This window comes from Ctenopharyngodon idella, chromosome 10 (genome assembly GCF_019924925.1).
Source record: "Ctenopharyngodon idella isolate HZGC_01 chromosome 10, HZGC01, whole genome shotgun sequence".
NCBI classification, from domain to species: Eukaryota; Metazoa; Chordata; class Actinopteri; order Cypriniformes; family Xenocyprididae; genus Ctenopharyngodon; species Ctenopharyngodon idella.
This window is the reverse complement of record NC_067229.1, coordinates 44,963,959-44,984,479: the sequence shown is the minus strand read 5'-3', so window position 1 is coordinate 44,984,479 and position 20,521 is coordinate 44,963,959. Positions and strand designations below refer to the sequence as shown.

The 20,521-nt window shown below is 35.6% G+C and overlaps 1 protein-coding gene across 7 annotated transcripts in view; it reads left to right on the top strand.

Moving 5' to 3' along the window:
* ssbp2b (single stranded DNA binding protein 2b) overlaps nt 1-20,521 on the top strand; it is a 78,308-nt gene that overhangs the window by 22,899 nt on the left and 34,888 nt on the right. For all 7 annotated transcript variants that reach the window (XM_051908904.1, XM_051908899.1, XM_051908898.1 and 4 more), the window contains 2 exons: nt 2,125-2,186; nt 2,271-2,355. In XM_051908904.1, coding sequence (XP_051764864.1) covers nt 2,125-2,186; nt 2,271-2,355 — 147 coding nt within the window. The remainder of the gene's footprint in view (nt 1-2,124; nt 2,187-2,270; nt 2,356-20,521) is intronic.

Sequence of the window (20,521 nt, the reverse complement as noted above, 5' to 3'; positions counted from 1 at the left end):
CGCTGTAAAAACGACTAAATTGTTTCAGCAGAGATGCTGGAGCGGTGCTGGCATGTTGATCATCACCTCATTCCACTTTTTATGAAGGAAATCGCATGTTTGCTTTGTTATATATCAGCTGCTCACGATATTATTTGTGATGTAATGCTTTAAGAGAAATCACAATCATTTATGCCTGAATGAGTTCCTTTCAATGTCGCTGAGGCATTGTGGGATTGATCTATGTGAAAGAAACCGTGACATTTAGAAGCACTGCTTTGATATTTATAGTCTCACCATTATTTGCATATGAGTCATACACACTTAAGAGTACAAGTCATCTTAGAAATCACAATAATGCATCATTTCTGATTGTTCTAATTCCAAAGAAGTGCCAATCACAAGAACGGCTGGCACTTCAAGTTGCCTGATATATTCAGATTTGCAAGGTTAACTTCTCCACATGTCTCTGACTGGACTATTTTAAGTCAGCTAATTTGTATCTAGAAATGTGTCAGTAAGCACAAAACAAAACAGCTGCTGTTGTGGTACCATTTAAAGGGATAATTCATCCAAAAATGAAAATTACCCCATGATTTACTCACCCTCAGGCCATCCTAGATGTATATGACTTTATTCTTTCAGACGAATACAATCAGAGTTATATCAATAATATCCTAGCTCTTTTAAGCTTTATAATGGGAGTGATTGGAGGATGAGATTTTAAAGCCCAAAAAAAGTGCATCCATCGATCATAAAACATACTCTATGCGGCTTCGTGGGGTTAATAAAAGCCTTCTGAAGTGAATCTATGCATTTGTGTAAGAGAAATATCCTTATTTAAATCTTTATAAAGTAAAATAACGAGATTCCGGCGCGACAGCCATACGCATTCGACACAATGCCATGACGTACTACACAATGTCCTATGTTATAAACCGTTGGACGTCATGTCATTGTGTACTACGTTGTGGAAGTCTCATCCTCCAATCCACTCCTATTATAAATTGGGAAGAGCCAGGATATTCTTAATGTAACTCTGATTGTGTTCGGCTGAAAGAATAAAGTCATATACACCTATGATGGCTTGAGGGTGAGTAAATCATGGGGTAATTTTAATTTTTGGGTGAACTATCCCTTTAAATGCAGTCCAAATAATGTGAAATATCCACTTAAAACTAGTTTAGTACTAGTGGTCGAATGTGTAATTGATTGAAAGTGACAGTAAAGACATTTATAATGTTACAAAAAATTATATTTCAAATGCTGTACTTTTGATCTTAATAATGATCAAAGAAAACTGGAAAAGAATTTATCACACTTTCCTCAAACATATTAAGCAGCACAACTGTTTTCAGTATTGCTAATAATCGGAAATGTTACTTGAGCAGCAAATCAGCATATTAGAATGATTTCTGAAGGATCATTTGACACTGAAGACTGGAGTAATGATGCTGAAAATTCAGCTTTACATCACAGAAATAAATTACTTGTTGAAATATATTCAAATAGAAAACAGTTATTTAAAGTTGTAGTAATATTTCACAATATTACTGTTTTTATGTATTTTTGATCAAATAAATACAGCATTTGTAAGCATAAGATACTAAAAACAGTAAAATCTTCCCGACCCCAAACTTTTGAACAGTAGTGGACATTGAAAATCTGAAAATTAAAATCCCATTTATACCTGGAAATAATGTTTTAGGATTTTAAAAGATTAATATTTCTGTTTTTGTTGCATTATTAACTAATAAAATAACCAAAAATTCTGGAATTTGATTTTTTTTTTCCAACTTATTATCAAATTATTGCTCATAATACAATTTGTAATTTAAATATTGTATTAAATTAGATCTGAGATTGTATTCTTTTGGAATCTTTATTGCTGAAATTAAATTAAACACAGATTTGACCAATTTTACATTTTCAAATTATATTTGAAAACATGTGCATTATCCACTGACAAAGATGTTGATATATTTTGGAACCGACACAAGGGGGAATCATAACCTCGGCAAAAGTGGACACCGAATATTGATCAATTAGCCTGGCTGACTACAAAAAAACCATGCTGGTGGACATTTAATGAAAGGAAAGTCTGTTTAACGAGTCTTACATTAGGTTTTTCTCCTTTCTCTCCAGATAAGATGGGAGAAGAATATAACGTTAGGAGAACCTCCAGGATTCCTACATTCATGGTGGTGGTAAGTTTCACATCATTACATATTTCTCATGTGCTGATGTGTTGTTAATGGCTACTGCTTCATCCATCCCTGTGTGTTTTGCAGTGTATTCTGGGATTTGTATTGTGCAGCACCTGAAAGGAGAGAAACCTGTGAGCATTCAAGTGAAGCCAAGGCATTCCATGACTACGTAAGTTACTCTCAAAGTGGATGAATGGCTGAATAAATGGTGTGGTGTAGATAGATAGATAGATGGATGTTTATCAGCTCCATTGTGATTTACACCACAATGCAAATGGTATTTCCCATAAGGCTGCAGTGCATCAGTGCAGTGATGTTTGTGCTTCTGAAAGGCTTTATTCTTTGCAGTGTGGTGTTCTGAGTAAGAACAAATGCTGCTGGGACTTACAGGAAGGAAGTGTGATTCAATTTCCTGTGTACCTCGGGCTTCTGGTCACCTTAACTCTCATAAACAAGGGCACACACGACCTAAAGTTCTCCTCGTTTCACCTTGGAGGGCGATGTAAACGTTCAATTACAGACATGCTTACTTTTACCCAAACACACTGTCTGCTGTCGTGCGCACCTCAAAAGCGCAGTTTAGAAGACGAGTAAAGAGCGCAGCGATGCCGAAGATCACTGGTTTGGCCCCAAACTCATTTCTCTTTCCAGCACCAATTAGCTGAATGTCCTCTGAGAGCGTCTGGAGTGTAGGCACAACAGGAGTAATTACAGAGAGCTTGAGATTCTCAAACGAGAACATCTCTGTCCAGTACATTGGCTGTTTTCTGTGACTAATTGCCAATGTACAGCAAATGCACTTTGCAGCTATAATGCACTTTCTAGCTATGACTGTAGTTTTAAAAACTCAAAATTGATGAAGTTTATGAATATGTGTTTTTGGTTCTTATTGTGAATGATTCATCAGTGCACATTACTACAAAAGAAAAAAATAGTCTTATCAAAATGCAAAGGTTTTTCGTATGTGGTTACAAATCCTTTTTCTGACTCTATTATGACGCTTAATGCATACATGCATACACTACCGATAAAAAGTTTGGAGTCGGTAAGATTTTTAAAATATTTTTGAAATAAGTCTCTTATGCTAAACTATGGAAGGTTGTTTCCGCCATGAAATGAAAAATAAAAAGGTAATTGCGAGTATACATCTCATAATTCTAATTTTTTAGAAAATTTTTTTTTCTTCAGAATTACAAGATATAAACTCACAATTGCGATTTATAAAGTCAGAATTGTGTGATATAAAGTCAGAATTGCGTGATACAAAGTCAGAATTGCGTGATACAAAGTCAGAATTAAAGTCAGAATTGCGAGATATAAAGTCAGAAGTGCGTGAGGTAAAGTCAGAATTGCGTGATATAAAGTCAGAATTGTGTGATATAAAGTCAGAATTTCATGATATAAAGTCAGAATTTTGAGATATAAAGTCAGAATTAAAGTCAGAATTGCGAGATATAAAGTCAGAATTGCGTGATATAAAGTCAGAATTGCGAGATATAAAGTCAGAATTGTGAGATATAAAGTCAGAATTTCATGATATAAAGTCAGAATTGCGTGATATAAAGTCAGAAATGCGTGATATAAAGTCAGAATTGCGTGATATAAAGTCAGAAATGCGTGATATAAAGTCAGAATTGCGTGATATAAAGTCAGAAATGCGTGATATAAAGTCAGAATTAAAGTCAGAATTGTGTGATATAAAGTCAGAATTGCGTGATATAAAGTCAGAAATGCGTGATATAAAGTCAGAATTGCGTGATATAAAGTCAGAATTGCGTGATATAAAGTCAGAATTGCGCGAAATAAAGTAAGAATTGCATGATATAAAGTCAGAATTGCATGAAATAAAGTCAGAATTGCGTGATATAAAGTCAGAATTGCGTGATATAAAGTCAGAATTGCGTGATATAAAGTCAGAAATGCGTGATATAAAGTCAGAATTAAAGTCAGAATTGCGTGATATAAAGTCAGAATTGCGTGATATAAAGTCAGAATTAAAGTCAGAATTGCGTGATATAAAGTCAGAAATGCGTGATATAAAGTCAGAATTGCGTGATATAAAGTCAGAATTGTGTGATATAAAGTCAGAATTATAGTCAGAATTGCGTGATATAAAGTCAGAAATGCGTGATATAAAGTCAGAATTGCGTGATATAAAGTCAGAATTGCGTGATATAAAGTCAGAAATGCGTGATATAAAGTCAGAATTGCGTGATATAAAGTCAGAATTGTGTGATATAAAGTCAGAATTGCGCGAAATAAAGTAAGAATTGCATGATATAAAGTCAGAATTGCATGAAATAAAGTCAGAATTGCGTGATATAAAGTCAGAAATGCGTGATATAAAGTCAGAATTGCGTGATATAAAGTCAGAATTGCGTGATATAAAGTCAGAAATGCGTGATATAAAGTCAGAATTGTGTGATATAAAGTCAGAATTGCGCGAAATAAAGTCAGAATTGCATGATATAAAGTCAGAATTGCATGAAATAAAGTCAGAATTGCATGATATAAAGTCAGAATTGCATGATATAAAGTCAGAATTGCGTGATATAAAGTCAGAAATGCGTGATATAAAGTCAGAATTGCGTGATATAAAGTCAGAATTGCGTGATATAAAGTCAGAAATGCGTGATATAAAGTCAGAATTGTGTGATATAAAGTCAGAATTGCGCGAAATAAAGTCAGAATTGCATGATATAAAGTCAGAATTGCATGAAATAAAGTCAGAATTGCATGATATAAAGTCAGAATTGCGTGATATAAAGTCAGAATTCCAAATTATAAAGTCAGAATTGCAAATTATAAAGTCAGAATTGCATGAAATAAAGTCAGAAGTGCGTGATATGAAGTCAGAAGTGCGTGATATAAACTCGCAATTGGGTGCTATAATGTCCAATTGTGAGGGGAAAAAACCTGAAATTTTTGCTCAGAATTGCGAGTTTATATCTAACAATTCTGACTTTATACCTCGCAATTGCAAGAAAAAAAGTCAGATTTCTGAGATAAAAAGTCGCAATTACCTTTTTTATTTTTTTATTTAGTGGCGGAAACAAGCTCCATAATAAACAAAATTGCATTTATTTGATCCAAAATAATAATTGTAAAAACAGCAATATTGTTAAATCTTAAATTTTAAATAACTTCTTAAAAAATATCTATTAACTCTGTTTAATTTTTAAAATGTAATTTATTTGTGTGATGCAAAGCTGAATTTTCAGCATCATTACTCCAGTCTTCAGTGTCACATGATCCTTCAGATTCATTCTAATATGCTGATTTGCTGCTCAAAAAAACATTTATGATTATTATCAATGTTGAAAACAGTTGTGCTGTTATTTATTTATTAATATTTTTGAGAAAACTGATATTTCTTTCAGGATTCTTTGATTTAATAGAAAGTTCAAAAGAACAGCATTTATTTGAAATAGAAATCTTTTGTAACATTATAAATATATTTAGTGTCACTTTTGATCAATTTAATGCATCCTTGCTGAATAAAAGCATTAACTTCTTACACACACACACACACACACACAAAAATCTTACTGACCAAAGAATTTTTTCCAAAATATTTTTTATCCTGTTTCACTCCAAAATATGTCATATCACGGAAATAAAATGGGTAGTGAACGCCGTTTCACATTGTCTTACAGATGTTGCTTGATTGTGTTTGGGCTGTGTGGCACATACGCTTCGTTTTCCTGGCAATGTAATAAACTTGCACAAGGGAGTTGTTCACATCCTGATTCGGGGGATATCAGAGGCTCAGGCAGACGTGCAGTGCCATCCTACGTGCCAGCGCCAATGCGGTGGCTTTTGTGCTAAGAATAAAAGCCATAGCAAGAGGGAGTAAAGCCCTCATCCCTTCCCTCTCACCTCTCCTCATCCTCCCTCAGGGAGCGCTCATCTCTGAGAACACTTCCAAAGAGAGCTTCCTACAGGTCACTTTCCAAGACAAGGTCAAAATGTCACCTCTCTCCATGCGTGCGATGGGATGGCTCTCCCCCGGGCTGTGGCTTTTCACTGGCTGTGTTTGCAAGGGCATACTAGCATACTGGGAAATGTGTACTGTCTACTACCGTTTCTTACATAATATGGGATGATAAACATTTCAGAGTGCTGTCCACTCGCAGCATATCTCAGAAATACATTTACATTTTGTATATATCATTATTTTACATTTTATATCATATAATTGTCATAATTTGTCATAATTTATGAACCTTTATGTTGTTCCAAATCAATTTGATTTTTCATAGGAATTTTTTTTTTTGCAATGTGTGTTGAAAACTTTAATATTTATACAGCATATATACTGCAAACGTAGTATAAGTAGTATTGTAGAACACCATTTTGAACTTTCTCCGTGAGTGCGACAAGATGGTTCTTCTCCCAACTGTGACTTTCTCTGGCTTTGTTTGCAAAGCAGTACTGAAATGCTAATTGCATGCTAGGAATTGTGTACTGTATACTGCCTACTGTTTTTTAAATGATAAATTCATCTTTACTATGTAACTTTTCTTTAACTTTTGGCCCTCTAGCAGTTAAAAAACAAAACTGCATGGATTTTGAGGAAGAACATTGTTTTGGTTGTGCTTCGGCTCTGTGTGATTGTGCAGATAAAAATGGTTATGTCTCATAACTAAAAAAAGAGAGAGATTATCCTGCTGCTCATAAAACATTCACTACTAGGCTTGAGAGATATAACCACTTTAGACAACTAGCTGAAGATGTTACTGTAGCTTTACCCATTAATAGACTGTACTTCCTTGAAAATGAATTCCAGCACTGCGCTACAACAACCATAATGAAATGAGCCTTCACAATAGATAATGCTTTACAATAAACTCTGTTAGAGCTACATATGGCAATTTATCTTTTCAATAAAATACCTTACTTACCTGTTGAGTAATACAAACGCCATTCCACGTCACTTTTACAACATTTCCACTCTCTCAGTTCTCACCATTTCTGAAAAGCCAAGCAATGTTGATTCTTGTTTTATTACAAGCTCTGTCGCATTTTCTTTTTGCCAGCAGACTCTCTTCTGTTCGCTGATTTTTTAAAAAGGGTGATTCCCCGGAGGTTTGAGATTTAGCAAGCTCCTTTCTCGCTCATTTTGACAATTAAAGGCTGGAATACACTACACGACTTTTACCCCGATTTTGTCCCCCGATTTACAGATTTAAAAAGGAAAAACTTGCCATCATCCAGCTCACGGATCACAAGCTTGGTGCTTGACGAGTGATCAGGTTGAGACACTATAATATACCACTTATAGCCACTAGATGGAGCCGCGAGCTCGCGCATGACAATAAATGTATGAGAAAACACAGAATCTATCGTTTGTTTAGTAATTGTTTGCGGCAGTTTCGTCACACAGTTGGGTTAATACAGCTCACGTCACTCCCAGGTTGAAAAATACGGAAATTCTCATAAATACAGAAAAATCACCATGAAGGAAAAATTGCTTCAGTAAGTACTGTACTGTTAGCTTTGTCTTGAGAGAGTTAGCAAACCACATTCTGAGGTAAATCTGGAATCATTCATTATTAGTTAATATTCATCATTATCCAGGGCTCGACATTTACACTTTATCCTGGATAAGTAGCCGGATTAAAACGTCAATAGCTGCGAATTATTGATTATATTACTTTAAATGTAAACAGCGACTGATAATGGATTATATGAAAGGTAACAACATAGATAAAACTACACCATTTACCTCTAACTCCTGTTGTAATCTGTTGAGTCCATACTGACTGTGTCTACCCACCCCTGTCCATCTCCAAACGCACTTGGCTCGTATCTTCCACTACTGCGACTCATCTCATCTCCTGCATTTGTTTCGCCTGTCATGTGTCTCCGGCAACAAGGCGCACGTTTCTGTTTGTGTTCGGAACGAATTTAAAGTCTGGTAGTGTGTGATCCTCAGTCGTGTAGTGTATGATGCCCAGCTTTTCTCTTAAACCATCCCCCCCCCAATCAGGTTTAAAATATAAACACTTATGACTTATTATTTACATTTTGTTAATTTTTAACAAAAAAACTTACATAGTGTACCTTTAAAAGATCATTTACATTTCATTTTTAATTCATGATGTGGCTTGCACTTACATCTCAGAAATAAATATAGACTGTTTTACATTTTTTATGTATTATATTTTACATTTTTAAATATTTTTAATGCAGTTTTGTGAAATTTTTTTTCTTTTTTTTCTTTTGCAGACTGCCATGTTCCAATGATTTTCATTGGCAAATATTTAGCAAGATGTTCATGCTGTTTTTTTTTTTAATAATCCATATAGAAAAGTTATACACGTTTACTATTTTTGCAGTATGTATACTGTATGAGTAGTATGCCATTTTGAACTTACGACAGGAAGCTGTGGTTTTTCTCTGGCTTTGTTTGCAATTGAATAGTAACATACTTCTTATTGCATAGTGGAAGATGTGTACTATGAACTGCCAACTGTTTTTTAGTATATGATGATAAACATTTCAGACAATAGTACTGTCTACATTTAATTTTTACTTTGTGCCGTTCACCTACATCTCGGAAACAAATATATATAGGCCTATATATATTTTTTACATTTTATATATATAATATATTTACAGGTTTTATATAATTAGTAAAACATTTTTTTTTTACCTTTTTAATGCAGTTTTGCATTCAAAGGAAAAATCTCATCATTTACAGATTGTCATTCCAAATTTTTACAGTTGATATTAAAAATGTTCATATTTATATAGCAAAAATAATATGAGTAGCATGGTAGAATGCTATTTTGAACATTAAATTTTTTTGCTTTCTCACGCTGGGGCTTCTGCTTTTGGCCCTTGGATGGCTTCCTCCATAGCTGGGGTCTTTGACCCGGCCTTGCATCAGTTCATTTTCAGCATAATGACTTCTCTGTCAGTGGTCACGTTAATGGAGTTAGTATAAAACCATACACGGACATGCCGGCCGAGTCTGTTCTCCCTCATTACACTGTGTCACTGTGTTCGTTTGGGCTGTCGGGGAGTTCTAATGCACTCCGAGGGCCCTGCGAGTGGTGTTGAATGCCATGCTAATTGATCCTTAGGCAGATATAAGAGTTTAATGCGATCTGCTCAAGACTAATGTCCCATAAGGACGCTGACGCTGGTTTCCTCTTCGCGATAAGAGCCAAGTGTGTGGTTGTCATATCTAGGCACAGGCCCTTGGATGCTCCTGATACTGTTGTTGCTTGGGGATGTGTGTCACGCAAACTAGCAGAAGATATGTCAAGGCGAACCCAGTGAGCAAAGGAGCCCTGACGTCCCCCGTTTCATTCATTATTAGCACATTAATATAACCTACATTCATCCTGGTATCCGTTCTCATGGTACCCTCATGATAGTAAAGTCGATTGGGATATGTAATATGATCTTGCTAATGCTCAAATTGGAAACGGTTTTACTTCCAATCCCAACAAAATGTGATCTTTGGAAACCTAATTTGGTTTTTCATTGATTGACCACAATCATATAAACGGTAGGGGAACTCATTTCTTAAGTGACGGTGGATCATCTGAAATAAGTGTTCATGTCATGACGGCCACTAAAAGCTTTCTAGTGGCATTGCTTAACATCATGCCGCTTCTGTTGCAGCAGTACAGATAACTGACCTCTGTTGTAGGTTGAATGTATTTTTGTATGTAGCAGTTTCAGTTAGATATTCTTTTTTGTAGGGCTGAGAAAAGTAGCATTATTTGTGCAACTAATATGGACTGTTTAAAGGGATAGTTCACCCAAAAATGAAATTTCTGTCATTAATTACTCATCCTCATGTCGTTCCAAATCCGTAAGACCTTCGTTCATCTTCGAAACACAAATTAAGATATTTTTGATGACCCCTCCATAGACAGCAATTTAATTACCACTTTCAAGGCCCAGAAAGGTAGAAAAGACATTGTTAAAATAGTCCACGTGACTACAGTGGTTTAACCTTAATTTTAGAGACAAATTTGTTGAATAAAGTCATTATTTTTGTTTTGTTTTTGAGCTTAAAAAGTATTCTTGTCGCTTCATAAAATTAAGGTTGAACCACTGTAGTCACATGGACTATTTTAATGATGTTTTTACTACCTTTCTGGGCCTTAAAAGTAGAAAGTCAGAAAGCTCTCAGATTTCATCAAAAATATCTTAATTTGTGTTCCGAAGTTGAACAAAGATCTAAAGGGTGTGGAACGACGTGAGGGTGAGTAATTAATGACAGAATTTTTGGGTGAACAAACCCTTTAACATAACATAAGCAATTAATGCAGCAGCATCCATTTTTTCACTTTCTGGACCTATATTTCCCCCCACCACCACTTCCTGTGGCTAGTGTTGCATGTGCCCTGTGAGCAAGCTAAAGACCCTGACACACCAAGCCAACGACCGACCAATGTCGGGTCATCATTGAGCGTCTGTGTTCCCTGCCGTCAGCACTAGTCGGACCCTGTTGGGAGCTGTATGGCCAATTGAGCATGTTCAATCAGCGTCCGTCGAGGTCGGCGCCGTCAGTGAGAGAGAGAACTCTGGTTGGCTGTTCAGCTCAGTGAATGAGAATAACAGCAAAAGTGATGAAAGCAAGCAAAGGAGTCGACTAATTTTATGTTCTAATTTTACGTCATCTTACCTGAGCATTCCAATGTGCGAATATTTTCATAAAACTCTGAGCTGCCTGGAATGAAGAAAGTGATCATCATGATTGATATTCAGAATGGTAATCAGGGGCTTCTTTGTTTACGGTTTGATTGTCTACAGTGCTAGTTTCGGTTTCTCTTTTTGAATGAATGACATCTCATAGCCTGTTTATACCTGCTGATATAGACAGTTACTTCCTTACACACAGGTGCAGAACGTGCTAGTTGACAGTCGCCTGTAGTCTTTGTGGTGTGTTCAAGCACAGCTTTTTGGCCAAGAAACAGTCAGCTTTCGTCACCGCTAATTTTTACGTCGGCTTGTTGTGCCACAGCCTTAACATGATTAATCATGATTATTCACAAAAAAAACTTTTATTTAATTTAATTTAATTTAATTTAATTTTATTTAATTTTATTTAATTTTATTGATAGCCCTATGTTTTAGTATCAGTATTGTGAAAAATTCTGAATTTAAAAGAATTGACTTCCTTTCAATTCATGATTTATTTTTTTTATTTTTTATTATTTTATTTTATTTTATAAAATTCAGAATTTAAGAATTGACTTATTTTCAATTCATGAGTTGGAATTTGAATCGAACTGTCCACAACACACAGGAAGTGGAATTTATTTTAGGTAATTTAACAGGTTATTGCATTCTGGGAAACCAAGTGTTCTTCCACCCTGTTATATTCCATAAATTTGTTGAATGTAAAGAAAGCAAACCATTAAAATTAAATTAAACCATTTTTAACAGTGACATTTTGAGATGTAAAACTATCTGAAGCTTCCAGACAAGGTATAGTTGCATCTTTAAAAATTCTCTTTAATAACATTTATTGTACACATTTTTTAATTCTACTTCCTTAAATTCAGTTAAAAATAAATAAAAATTCAAGAACTGAATTTAAAACAGTCTCAATTCACTTGGCAAATTTCACACAATCTTGATAAACAAATACGTTTCAACCAAACGCTGTGCTACAAATAATCATTATCCATCACTTTAACCAAATGGGATGTAAAATTTGCATCTGTCTGTTGTTTTTATCTGTTTTGTTTGTCCAGACACTGTAGATCCTTTATACTACCAGTGCCTGAAGGGTGTTTGAGCTGTGGCCTAACAGTTCAGGACACATTGAGCTGTGGTGCTCATGTGGGAAATCCTCTCTTTGGTTTCCTATTATTTCCTGTCCTCATTCTTCTATTCTATTGATTAAAAAAAGTGTCCAAAAGTATCAGGAATATGCAAGCAATGGGGATTTGATGCCTGTCACATTTATGCAGACTGTCTGGATTTGGACCAATGTGTTAAACCTCTTACAATCTGCTTTTGAAGTCTGAATGTAAATCATATATGGTTTGGTTCGGCATGATCAGTCAGTTTTCTCAGTCTGTTTTCAGCATCCTTTAGAGTTTTAGATTCTGGGAGGTTCCTTCCCATCTTAAACAGCTGGCTGCTCAAACCACAGAGAGACGGCAAGCTTTCAAAAGACCCCCACAATAAAGTCAACTTCTGCACAGATCAAAGTCGATGTGCAGCCTCTTTGCCCCAAGCATCCTCATCGGGTTTTTTCTCCATGGATTAAAGTCTGGCAGGAAGATCGGCCTCCACAGTATTCATGGCTGCTTTCTTTGTCGTGGGCTTTGGGAAAGGGACAGATGAGTCTTTGGGATAAGCTTCAGCGTTTTCTCTTTCCACACCTCCAATCTAGTGCTTCTTGAGGGGGCCGGAAGAAGGCTGTTCGGCGTCGTTGTTTACCCAGCGTTCGGCTCGCCGTCTCTGGGCTTGGCTGTGGTGCGTGGCCCTGTTCTCTGGAGCAGCACTAAGCTCACGAGCTTGCGCTATAGCCAGCACTCAGCTTCCTAATAAGCAGGAGAATTGCAGATTGAATTGCTCCCGGTTTCCTGTTGGGCTCATGTTGCCGTGATTTTAACTGGATTAAGACGCAAAAAAACGGCCTGTTCCGAGACACGCGTTTCGGACACATTTGCTTTGAGTGCACGGCCACCCTTGTAATACGATTTCCGAATGGCCTGACTTTCTTTTGATTGTTGTTAAAATGCTTTCTACATTACAAGTGTTCTTCCTCTCTTGGCATTATGCATCAGATGCGATTGTCACACACAATCCCAGATATGCATTTAGTCTTGATGTCTGATTGCACACTCTGAAATTCAGTATATACTCAGCTTTATGAAAAAGGGTGATTTGTAAATGGCTTAAGGATGTATTTAATGATGTATTTCGGTGCAAGTCAATACTAAATAAATAAGGTCTAACAGTATTGTAGCATTGGTAGTATTTTTTTAAATGATCAGAAATGAAAAAAAAAGTATTTATTTATCTGTCCGTCTGTCCCTCCCTCCCTCGCATACTTGTTCATGCTGAAATAGGAATACCTGAAAATTATTAACTTTATTCGGTTGTTTTTACTTGTTCTTTTTTCTTCTGTTGTTTAATTGTCATTTTACTAGTCTTAAATAATTACTTGACAATACTTAACTGAGAGATACTTGAGGGCTACATGCCAAAATTTGATGTAATATTTATATCAACATTTAACTAAAATAATAATATAAATAGCTATATATTTATATTATTTATAATAGTATTATAACTAAAATAAAATATTATAATTTAAATATATGTTTTATATATTAATGTTAGCTATAATAATTAATACAAATGACTATTTATTAAAAAAGGAGTGTTTAAATTAGTGTTATTTTAGTATTATTTATTTGTATATTACTATTCATTATGGAAGCTTGTTTCTGCCACTAAATAAAAAAGTAAAAAAGTTGTAAAGTCAGAATTGCGAGTTGTAAAGTCAGAATTGCATGTTATAAAGTCAGAATTGCGACTTCATATCACGCAATTCTGACTTTACAACTCGCAATTCTGACTTTGTCACGCAATTCTGACTTTACAACTCGCAATTCTGACTTTGCAACTCGCAATTCTGACTTTACAACTCGCAATTCTGACTTTATATCTCGCAATTCTGACTTTACAACTCGCAATTCTGACTTTGTCACGCAATTCTGACTTTATATCTCGCAATTCTGACTTTACAACTTGCAATTCTGACTTTGCAACTCGCAATTCTGACTTTACAACTCGCAATTCTGACTTTGTCACGCAATTCTGACTTTATATCTCGCAATTCTGACTTTACAACTCGCAATTCTGACTTTACAACTCGCAATTCTGACTTTACAACTCGCAATTCTGACTTTGTCACGCAATTCTGACTTTATATCTCGCAATTCTGACTTTACAACTCGCAATTCTGACTTTGCAACTCGCAATTCTGACTTTACAACTCGCAATTCTGACTTTACAACTCGCAATTCTGACTTTGTCACGCAATTCTGACTTTATATCTCGCAATTCTGACTTTACAACTTGCAATTCTGACTTTGCAACTCGCAATTCTGACTTTACAACTTGCAATTCTGACTTTGCAACTCGCAATTCTGACTTTACAACTTGCAATTCTGACTTTACAACTCGCAATTCTGACTTTGTCACGCAATTCTGACTTTATATCTCGCAACTCTGACTTTACAACTCGCAATTCTGACTTTATATCACGCAATTCTGACTTTATAACTCACTATTCTGACTATATCTCACAATTCTGACTTTATATCTCACAATTCTGACTTTATATCTCGCAATTCTGACTTTATAACTCACTATTCTGACCTTATATCACACAGTTCTGAGATTGCATCTCGCAATTCTGACTTTATATCATGTAATTCGGAATTTACATTTTGCAATTCTGACTTTGTCACGCAATTCTGATTTTATATCTCACAATTCTGACTTTACATCTCGCAGTTCTGATTTTATATCATGTAATTCTGACTTTATATCTCGCAATTCTGACTTTATAACTCGCAATTCTGACTTCATAACTCGCAATTTACATGACTTTACATCTTACAATTCTGAGGAAAAATCATAAACTCGCAATTGTGAGATAAAAAGTCGCAATTACCTTTTTTTTTTATTTCATGGCGGAAAAAAGCTTCCTTATTTTATTTCAGATTGTGAAAGGCAATACTTCTAATTTAAGATTTTTAAGTTTAAGTTTTTCATCTAATATTTATATTTTTATCTTATTTCAGCTTCATTTCAATTAACAAAAACTATTTTTAGTAGTAAAAAATAACCCTGGTTTGAATGCATATTAGATTTCACTGTGGTGTCCTACTTTGTATATAGAATTGTGGTAACCCTACTTGTATTTGATATATTTTAAATGATTTTGAAATTTTAAGGGTTTTAGCTTGTTGCTGTAATGTTTTCTGGGCAGAAGAAGCTCTGAAACTTTTGCTGCAGTGTTTGTACGAGACATGTCGGTTGGCGGTACGAGGCAGCGAGTCAGTATTTGAGGTTTAGCTGCCTCTGCCTGTGTAAATGATGAATGAGCAGCGAGTCGGGGAGCTGAGGAAGAGGAGGCAGGCGGCCACTCGCTGCCTGACAAGCTCCTTCATAATGCAGGATAGGGATGCCGAATGGGATTTGGGAGATGCAGGTGGTCTTTTCTTTCCTCTCTAAATTTTTTTTCTTTCAGCAGTGAAGAAGATTTATTTTTAATGATACGGGAGCAAGAGCTCCCCCAGAAATGGAGAATTAAGGCAAAATATATAAAATAAAATCCCCCACTTCAGTGAAATCTTCTCTGGCTACACCTCATAACGTGAGCTGAAGTGGAATAGAGAGATGAGAAGCCGATAGATGGGAGTTCATAATTTTGCATATGCTTTGAATAAATTTGCATCCAATAACACCATTGGTTCATCTAAGTCTCGCTTTCCATAATTGAATACTTTCAATATGATACAGTCCTTAAAATTAAAAAGCAGTTTGATGCAATGTGTTTTGACTTGACCTCACCTTTGTAGAGTTATTTGGTACTTGTTAGAAGTGTTTGCTAAGGAACGTCTCACTATTACTTGTATTTAGAGTTAGAAATTTGAACACTTCCTCATGTTTTATCAGACACCATTTGCTTTTAAAATCTAGTTTTATTATTATAAAGCATATTAAGTATTTATTCCACACTTGAGTTCATGAATTTGTGTATGTGAAATTTTATACCCTTTGGCTATTCCTTTCAATGACGGTGCATCTGACAGTGTGCTATTCAAGGCATCTTTTGTGCATCGCCCCAAAACATCTCCAGGAGGCCCTGCTGAATTAATTAGGCATCCAATTAGTGAGATTCTGCATATTAATCAAAGCAGGATATGACACTGAACAGATTTCCATTGATGAGTGTTATGATTGTGACATTAATGATCATAATGACATCAGAACGTCGTGGAACTTTGCACGCAGTGAGTTGTAGGAGTCATAGCATGACACAGGCACAAAATGCCTTAAAACAAATCCACAACTGCTGTTTTAATGACATGCATTTACTTCAAAGTCTGTTTCAATGATGATACATGCTTTCTTTAGTCAAAATGATTAAATCGAGTGTTTATTGTTTTTGTGCTTGTGTTTATGGTGCATTGTACTTTTGCGTTAAAGGGGTGGTTGATTATGATTTCACTTTTTTAACTTTAGTTAGTGTGTAATGTTGCTGTTTGAGCATAAACAACATCTGCAAAATTATGATGCTCAAAGTTCAATGCAAAGGAAGATATTTTCTTTTAAAGAATTCGCTGTTCAAGGACTACAACAAATGGCTGGTAGGGACTACAACAAGCTTCTTCCCGGGTTAGGACATCACTAACCCTAAAATTTACATAAACCTTGCCCCCAAGAACATGCAACAGAGGGGGTGAGGCCATGTTGGGCTGCTTTAGAGAAGAGGAAGAGTTGTTGTAGTAGAGTGTTGTTACCATGCTGTCATTTTACACCTGACTGCTTCACAAACGAGGGTCAATTCAATGCTGGATTTGCACAAAAGATTAACATGACGGCACATGCTAGTCGATGAGTTGAATCAACTCCACAGCAGCTACATAAATTTATCCACTAACCATTCAGATACGTCCAGATGCATTCTTAAAGTTGTAACTTCTTCCTGAGTCTCTCCATCAGTGTCCGACTCCGGTTTGAACAATGTAAGGCTGAACACCGTTACTGACAATCATCATTTTGGCTGCGTGAGATTCTCCAGCTTTGTTGTCATTGAGCAACCAAAGCGCTTATTGGTAAAAATTATTTTATTAATTATTAGGCTTAAATGTAAATATTCTCACAGTGAGACTTGGTAACCACAGGTAAAACCATACATGGCTGCTCACTACCACTGTCAAATGATATTATATTATGATATAGGCCTATGAAAACGCCTAAACACAGGTAAAAACTAAACCTTAACAAAGACATGAATTATATATTCCCCTACCCACCTAATAAATATTGCAATATAAATGGCTATAACATAGTTTTCAATATAAATATTCCACATTTCCACAAACCATGGTAATTTACTACAGTTCATTCATAGTAAATGTTTGTAAGAGTGGTGATTTTGGGATTTAAAAGTCTTCTATCTTCATTCATGGCACGTTTCTCCTGTTTTCCTCATCAGTCTTGTTGGGAATGTTGGCTGTTTCATCCGATTAAAAACTAGTTTAATCATCGAGTGATTTGTAGTTTTTGTAACCGAGAGGTGTGTGTCGAATTGAAACGCTAATCTCACTGGATGTCGCAGCGCTGTTTAATAATGGTGACCGGGAATAAACGCAGCTGCGTAGTTCAAAGTAAACTATTGAAACACATGAAAACAGAGCTATTTGTTCTGTATTTGTTGTTATTGACTGAGAAACAACTACAGATGATTCAGAGACAGAGCGGTCCTGAACGAATCCAAATCGTTTCAGATAGTTATGCAAGCGCATTTGACCAATTCATGAAAAAGAAAGTCGACAGAAATACGGGACATGCATAATAACTGCTGAAATATTTGCACGGAAAATGTTTCTCAGGTCAGTCAGAGGAACGTGCATGGTACGAACAGTGCGTATATAGCCGTACAGCTGCAGGCGCCACTGTGACCACGTATCTAACCAAATTTAGCCGCACCGCCAGGAAAAGAGGAGGAGGGAGACTGAGTTGCCGCGGGCCAGATGAAGATGATTGGCGGGCCGGATTTGTCCCACGGGCCACCAGTTGAAGAGCTCTGCTATAAACCTTGTGGTAGAAAGGGAACTCTTTTAATAATTTAAATACGAGTCAAACATGGAATAATTTAGCTTTTTATAGCTTTTTAAAACATTTTAGCTTTATTAAAACATACTATAATACTTTAAAGGACATAGCTTACATTTGACCGTAATGTTCTTGCCTACCTGTGTCAAAAAAGTAGTAATAGTAAGTAGTAAGTAGTAAAAAGAAGTAATTGGAATATTTCCATTCTGCAAAACAGCTACTCGCTTTCTGCCGACATCTTCAGACAGCGACTACGCAGCCAACTGGTGTGAAGTTGTGAACTCACACGCAACTGCACTACGGCTAACGATTTTAAAGAGGCAGCGTTCACTTTTACCTTTAGACGACAAATTTAGATTTTAAATTCAATATTGATTTAAACAGAACTGTTGAACTAATTTACAGTATGTAACGCAAGTACATTATAAGTAACTGTAATTAAATTACCTAACAATGAACAGTAATCCCATACTTTACTTTTTCAGTGGATAAGTAATTTAATTACAGTAACGCGTTACACCCAACACTGACTACAATTGTATACTGTTTTTTTCCCCTTGAATATTGGCGACCAATAGTGCAAGTTATTGTCTCAATCACATTATCGCCCATCACAAAAACGTGAGTTTGGTTTTGTTGAAGGAAACTGAAGGAGGTTCGTGAGAAGAAAAAAAAGTTAGGCAGTCTAGATGAACTTATGATAAATTTAAATAGTTTTTTTCCAAAGTTAATATGCCAAATTTCACGTCTGACCTGTCATGCTGTCCTCAGCATGTTAGGATCGCACATCATCTGCCATAGTCCAGGGAATTTGCTGATAAATCGTGTTTACACACCTTTATATAACCATGTGAGTGTGTGTAACACACAATAATTCGTGTCTATTGTTGGATTTGCACATGTTTGGGTATGTTTATATTTTTATGCACTCTCTTGTGTAAATGTCACCTTTGCCTGGGTCCGGCCTCTCTCTCCACCACGGCAGGGTTATTACGGAGTCTGTCAGATACACCTCGGATCAGCAGAGTCTCGTGGGAGGGATTGGGAGAGACGTGGATGTAATGATTGTGTATTTCTGAGGCTGTGCTCTTTTTGATAGATCAGTCTATCTGAATCTCAGGCCAGTGACACAGCGATTTCTTTTCCTCCTCTCAAACATCCTCTGAGAGAGAAAAAATGTGTCTGGTCAGCTTTGTCAGCTTGAAAAGAATTAAATCAATCAGTCTTAAGAAAAAAACCTCCTTTTCTTCTCCTTGATTACCAATGTTTTTTTTCCATATATTCTTATTTATTAAGAATAACAGATAATTTGCAAGATATTTGTTGCATTGCATTTTAGCTGGTTGCTATACTGTTGCGAAGATGTTTTGGGTGATTTTGTGTGTGTGTGTGTGTGTGTGTGTGTGTGTGTGTGTGTGTGTGTGTGTGTGTGTGTGCGTTTCTTTGTGGTTTCTAAGGTTTTCCAGGTGGTTGAGCAATATTAATGGCGAGGCATCACTGATAAACTCATAAGGAACTTTTGCATTATTTTCAATATTGCTGTAGCTTGCTGAAGTTTGTCTTTCTGGCAGTCGTAGCGATGCTGTGCTCGGTGGTTAAGATTGGGGCTGCCGGCAGGTGCTGTAGTTTGTGTACACATTAGAAACAGCCCTTTTTCCAGCTGCACCCATTTACTTCTAATCTACAATCTAAGTAATCTGGCATTCTGTCACAGATACAATTCCAGTGTATTCCAGTCAATACTCCATTCCTGCACCATGTGCCCTGGAAATGAGCTGTTTGCCGTCTAGACTTCTGTACTTTCAGTAACACAATTGCAGCTCTGTTTTTCCTGCTATATATACTGTAAAAATAAACTATTACAATCAGTTCATCTTACTTTTATAATGCTGTTTAATGGTTTGGTCAGACCTAATTTAGAAAATTAGTAATGTACCATTGGAAGAAAAAAACAAAAATGAGATCTCCTTCATGTAACATTTTAATTGCTTCTCCATGACTGCAGTGAGATTTAAATGAAGAGCAAATGGAGACCTGGTTCTTAGATTTTTCTCCTGAGACATGTGACAATACTAATAATATTAGTTTTATTTTATTTTATTTTATTTTATTTTCCAGCTTCACAGATTTTCCTTCTGAGAAATGACATTACTAATTATTTATTTTATTTTATTTTATTTTATTTTATTTTATTTTCCAGCTTCACATATTTTTCTTCTGATAAATATGACATTACCAATTTTTTATTTTATTTTATTTTATTTTCCAGCTTCACAGATTTTCCTTCTGAGAAATATTACTAATTATTTTATTTTATTTTATTTTCCAGCTTCACAGATTTTTCTTCTGAGAAATATGACATTACTAATTTTTATTTTATTTTATTTTATTTTATTTCCCAGCTTAGCAGATATCTCAATATAAACTTTAGGATTTCTCAATAAATTCTTCTATGCAAACTACATTAATTTTATAGCTCTATTGAACAGTTG